Source organism: Corapipo altera, unplaced genomic scaffold (assembly GCF_003945725.1).
Source record: "Corapipo altera isolate COAL_440 unplaced genomic scaffold, ASM394572v1 187, whole genome shotgun sequence".
Classification (NCBI taxonomy): Eukaryota; Metazoa; Chordata; class Aves; order Passeriformes; family Pipridae; genus Corapipo; species Corapipo altera.
In genome coordinates, this window is record NW_020885062.1 from 65840 (window position 1) to 71839 (window position 6000).

At 54.1% G+C, this 6000-nt stretch overlaps 1 protein-coding gene across 7 annotated transcripts in view; it reads left to right on the forward strand.

Annotated features, from left to right (window-relative positions):
• TSPOAP1 (TSPO associated protein 1) overlaps nt 1–6000 on the forward strand; it is a 62553-nt gene that overhangs the window by 14895 nt on the left and 41658 nt on the right. For all 7 annotated transcript variants that reach the window (XM_027668982.1, XM_027668983.1, XM_027668984.1 and 4 more), the window contains exons 4-5: nt 1372–1548; nt 4753–5007. In XM_027668982.1, the coding sequence (XP_027524783.1) occupies nt 1372–1548; nt 4753–5007 (432 nt within the window). The remainder of the gene's footprint in view (nt 1–1371; nt 1549–4752; nt 5008–6000) is intronic.

Here is a 6000-nt window from a genome sequence, read left to right on the forward strand (position 1 = left end):
AAACTTTGGGGTGGTGACAGTGTAAGGCCTGTGGGAGCCCTGGGAGAACCTGCTGGGCTCCTGTGCTGGCCAAGGTGTCCAAGTGCTCGGATGGCTGAGGCTGGTGGAGGGTGGGCTGGAGGCAGGAGCAGAGGAGGGGCCCTGAGGAGCTGGGGTTAATCTGGCAGTGGTTGCCTTCAGTGCCTGGTGCACAGGTCCCATGGGCTTCTGCACGTGGGTGAGATGCTCAGGAAGAGCTGGGGAGGAGAAGTTTGCACAGAGGATGCAAATCCTGATCAGGCAGGGGAGAGTCCCCCTCCCCAGATTGTGAGGCTTTGTGCAGATGACAATAGCTGGGCAGGGAGAGGAAGGGTTGGATAAAGTCAGGGACTGGATGTGTCCTCACTGCCCGGAGGGTTGGGATGAGCAGGGGGTGTGAGCTGCCCCTTTATCCAGCTCCTTGGTGCTGATACCCAGTGGGAGAGCCCACCCCGGGGATGGGGGAATCCCAGGGACACTGTGCCAGGCAGCCTCAGCTCCTGCTGGGCAGACAGAGCCTGCCCCTGACTAGCTTGCTCCCCGTGAAGCCCTGTCATCCCCAGCCCTGCTCTTCCCTCCCTCACAGGGAGCATGTGAACCTGACCTGCTTCTTCTGCTGAACATCTCCCAGTCCTTCCCTGGCTGTGCTGGTCCTTGCTGGGCTCTCTCTTGTCTCTCCATTTCCCTCTGTCCTCCACCCAGCCATGCTTAAGCTCTTTCCTGCTGCCTAGAAACCCACAGATGCTCCATTTCTCTTCCTGGTTTGACCACCTCTGTCCTTTATCCCATGCCCTTTTTTCCTGCCATCCTCCCCTCCTCTTCTCTGTTATCTTCTCCTGTTTTGCTGCCCTCATCCTTGTTTTCTCTCTTCCCCCCACACTGTTGCCCTGCCTGCAGCCCCTGTTCTGGGTGTACCCACTGAGCCCACCTGCCGAGCCACCTTCTCCTTCCCACCTCTTCTCTGACCCACTTCTCCATCCAGCCCTTCCTCCTCCACTGCTTGTCTGTCCTTTGGGGCCAGGCTGTTGGGATGATTGGTGGTGGTGACTGAACACCCAGGAATGATAGGGTGGTGGTTGATGAACACCCAGGGGTGATGGGGTGGTGGTTGATGAACACCCAGGGGTGATGGGGTGGTGGTTGATGAACTCCCAGGGGTGATGGGGTGGTGGTTAAAGAACACCAAGGGGTGATGGGGTGGTAGTTAAGGAACACTCAGGGGTGATGGGGCGGTGGTTGATGAACAGCAAGGGGTGGTGAGGTGGTGGTTAAAGAACACCAAGGGGTGATGGGGTGGTGGGGTGGTGGTTAAGGAGCACCACCACACCTTTCTCCCCACTGCTCTCTGTGTAGGTCACTGCTCCAGTGGCTCTGAAGGGCTCCAGCCTGGAGCTGTGTAAGAAAGCCTTTGCCCGCCAGCGTGCCAAGGACCTGACAGAGCAAGCCAGTGCCCTCCTGGCCAAAGACAAGCAGATTGAAGCTCTGCAGCAGGAATGCCGGGAGCTGCAGGCTAAACTCTCGGCAGGGAAGGTGAGACACTTGCCGGGACATCACTCAGGGGCTGGGACAAGCTGTGCAACAGCAGTGATGGAAACCAGGCTCCAGAAAGTGGTGTGAGAGCAATTAATCCCCAGTGCAGGCTGAAAACAGACAGGATTTGATGTGTGAGTTGAATGGGGACACTGGGGGAGTGTGTGGCAGAGACAGTGTCTGGACCCCTCTAACAGGCTGTTGGGGGCATCCCAGTTGTCCCTCTGTGAATTCATTTTCAGCAGCAACTAAAACCCTTCCCCTGAAAACCCCTGAAAAGCCACAGATACACAGATTTTTCACAGGGCTGAGCCTCAACCAAGATGTAGGAGCAGGGCCTCCTTTTAAAGCGTTTCTTTGGGAAGCCAACCAGCACATTCCCAAGAACCAGCCTAGATCTTGAGCTGCAGCCTTCTGAGCACTCGCAGCCACCACGAGACTGGTGATAAATCAGTGGGTCTTGGGATGACTGTGACCGAGGCCACAAACCACCAGCCAGGGCTGGGTGTTCATGAAACCATCCCCAGTGCTGTGTCTGCACCTGGGCTGGTGATCTACCTTCCCTTCAGCACCAGCACAGGCCGTGTGGATATAAAAGGTGGGACAAAAGGGATAATTCAGCTCATCCTGAGACAGAACTTTAAAACTGGTCATGTGTGTTGCTCCTCCAAAGCACTTCTCTGTGACAGCTCTGAAAGCAGCCTCTGCAGGCAGCTGAAGCTGGGGGAGATGGTTCCCACTCAAGGTGATAAAGTTTTGGGCAGATCAGCTACATCTGTTGTTCACAAGCCCGACATTTTCAGTTTAGGTCAGTTCAAACTCTCCTGAGCAGCTCAGGAACACTCGGGCTCCCACTGGTTTCCCCCTGTTTCGTTAATGCAAATGTGGCCAAGTGCCACCCTACATCCCTGCCCCCAGCTGAGCTGAGCGAACCCTTGCATTTCTACCTGCCCTACTTACATGATATTTAGGTGACAAATACTGCCTTGCTGAAAGCAGCTTTATTTTTGTTCCTGAGCTCCCCATATGTTCATTTTAACTACAGGTTCGAAGGTGGATTCTCAGTCTTGCCCTAATGTGGATCTAGTGGGGATAAGAGCAACTGGGTGTATTTGGTGTTTGTACAGAGCTGCTCCATTGATCCTTCCTGGCATTAAACCACAGGATAAACTTATCCAGGTCTGACTGTGCCCTATGGTGTCAGCAAGAAGAAACTTCCTTCTCATCCCTTGAGTTCTCACTGCAGGCCCCTGCAGGAAGGGGAACAGACCCTTTCCAAAGCTCTCTGATTTTCCAAGCAGAGTGTGCTGGGCAACCCGACCCTGCCAGGGACAGGGGAGTGACAAATTGTGGAGGAATGGGACAAAAAGCGGGTGAGCGGGATTCAGTATTGGCCAGGGAAATACATGTGGGTGCCACCCTCAGGGGTGACAAGTTCAGCCACTAGGGCATGGGTGACCTGGTGACCACCTGCCCCCAAAGGAGAGACAATCCCTGTCACTGCCACGGCACCAGGGACCGGGGACACCGATATATGAGCAGGGAATCCATAGAAAAGAGAGCAAGAGAGGAGATCATTCTTTCTGATCTTGTTTTCCCCATTTTTCTCTCAAGCAAGCTCATTAAATTTTAATTTCCAGCTAGTTAAAATTCCAAATTCCCCTAATCTGTCTGCAGCATGCAAAATGCATTAGGCCAATGAAGGGGGTTTTATGCAGAGATATGAGGGGCATACTCAGAGTTTGTAACCAAATCAGTTTTAATCTCGGGTATTTAAATCAGCACTAATTTTTCAGTAGCTGTGAAATGGATCCACTCAGTTCCCTGCAGTGGCAAGACACACACTGGCCTTGTTTTGGCAAAGCCAGGGCTCTTAGGATAGGATAAAATGATTTCCTGAGATCACACTCCAGTGAGTGGCTTCCAACCAAACCCCAGCTCCGGGTAAACCCAGGCTGCAATTTCTTGCCGGGTGAATCCTTGGAAGCATGGGATGGGGGGAGCAGTGAGGCAGCTGCAGGGGATGGGTATAATAGAAACTGAGGGGAGGGCTGAGCTCTTTTTCTCCTCCCTTGTTCCCCCAGGCTCCGGAGGCTCAGTTGGGAATAGCTGCCTATTTTTGGTGGGGGAAGGGAGATTTTATACACAGCCACAGCCAATTTTGCTTAAAGAACTACTACCCTGAGAGCCTGAACAGGGGGCTGGCACAGAGGAGGCCCAGCTGCTCACTTCTTGAATCTATAATCAGTTCCCTTTAATGGTGCCTCAGTTTCCCCCCTTGCACCATGAGAGTAACCACGGTTTTCTCCTCAAATTGTATTTTTAAAGCATATGCTATTTTTAGGGGGAATAAGAAGCGAACAGGGAAAAAGATTAAATTTGTCCTGGATACCAATTCTGCTTTGAATTCACCGGCTTAGGAGCTTTCCAGGGGAATGAGCAATGTCTCCTCCAGCAGCAGATTTGTAAAGACAGGTTTTCATAACCCGCTGTTGTACATGTGGACATGCAGGTACGTGTTTCTTCAGCCTCCTGAAATCTGAAAACCTTTGAAGAACGAAACAAGCTGGTGACATATTCTCACTAGTTTTGTGAGAATCAGATTGGGCTGGTTTCCTTCAAAAGCTGCTGGGTTTGGGTCGGGATGGGAGTGACCCCTTGTGCTAAAGATAGGGGCCTATCACTGTTCTCTGACAAGGAGAGAAATCAAATAGTTTGAAAACCAAACATTATCCTGAGGGAGAACTGACCAAATCCCAGATGTTCTTCGTTCTTGCAGCCACTCAAAGCCCTCACCACCGCTGGGGCTGCAGCGCTGCCAGCACCCACCCACGTCAAGGAGGGGAAGCAGCTCTGCTTTGGCTGGGACACGACGTGACATTATCCTGCCACGCTCCCTGCTGGCATGTGCTGAGATGGCACACGCTTGGCAAAGCCCTTCGTGCCGGGAGAGCTGCAGGAGCGTTGCAGGAGCATTACAGGAGCATTACAGGTTGGGGTTTATCTTCAGGAGGAAAAATGTATTTGCATAAAGGACGCAAAGTGAGCTTTGAGGCTTTGGAGACCCAGGAATCAGCAATCTGTGTGTGCCACAGTAGCTGGGTTCCACCAGCCTCTCCCCTTTTGGAGTTTGTGTGTTAAATGTGACCTGTCCCAGCTTTTGGAGCCTGTCAGTGCCACAACACCATGTTTGTTTTCCTGCAGGACGACCCTCGCTGCCTCAACGTCATCGAGTTCGACCGCCTGCTGCGGGAGTCCCAGCGGGAGGTGTTGAGGCTGCAGAGGCAGATTGCCCTCAAGAATTTCAAGGAGTGTCTGCGTCCCCCCAAAATGAGCCCAGGCAGTACCAGGCCGAGCGCTGCCCCACGCCTGGGACCGAACACCGGCAGCAAAGGTTCTCCTCTGCCAAAGGAGGCCTCCTTGGGAGACCCGGCGCTGGGAGGGAGAGCTCGCAGGGAGGTGAGACAAGTGGGTCAGCCATCAGAAAGTTTTGATGTTTAATTGCTCAATTAATTGCTGTTCTTAGGGAGTTTCACTTGGAGGAGGTGAGGGTTGTGGTTTGCGTCCGCTGCACATCGGTGCTGTGCTGGTTTCCAAAGGGACTCATAGGGTGAGGAGGGATATAGGTGCTCCTGGCAGCACATGATCAGGACACTGAACCGTGCCAGGGGCTCAGTCCTGCTCCTTTTCGGAGCTCCCGTGCTACTTTTTCCATCCTAGGAAACCGGGCATTGCTTCTCTTTCATAGAATCATGGAATTGTTTGGGTCTGAAGGGACCTTAAAGCTCATCTCATTCCACCCCTGCCATGGGCAGGGACACCTTCCACTAGACCAGGTGGTGCAAGACTGCATCCAATCTGGCCTTGGACACTTCCAGGGACGGGGCAGCCACAGCTTCTCTGCCCGATCTGTGCCAGGGCCTCACCACCCTCACTGGAAAGGATTCCTTCCCAATATCCCATCTAACTCTGCCTCGCCAGCAGTGGGAAGCCATTCCCGCTTGTCCTATCACTGTCTGCCCATTTCCCCTCCCAATGTTTGTTCCCGCCTTTTGTGTATTCCTGTTGCTCCAGGAGGTCCCTACCGGAGTCCTAACCCTGCCCTCTGGCAGTGGGAAGCCATTCCCCCTTATCCTGTCCCTCCATCCCTTGTCCCCAGTCCCTCTGCAGCTCTCCTGGAGCCCCTTTAGGCCCTGCAAGGGGCTCTCAGGTCTCCTGGAGCCTTCTCTCCTCCAGGTGAACCCCCCCAGCTCTCCCAGCCTGGCTCCAGAGCAGAGGAGCTCCAGCCCTTGGAGCAGCTCCGTGGCCTCCTCTGGACTCGCTCCAGCTCGCCCGAGAGCTGGAGGCAGCTCCAGGGGGAGGAGGGGTCTCACCGGAGCGGTGACACAGAAAGGCAGAACCCCCGCGTTGTGCTGCCGCCGGGGCTCAGCCCAGGCCCCGCGGGTCCCGCTG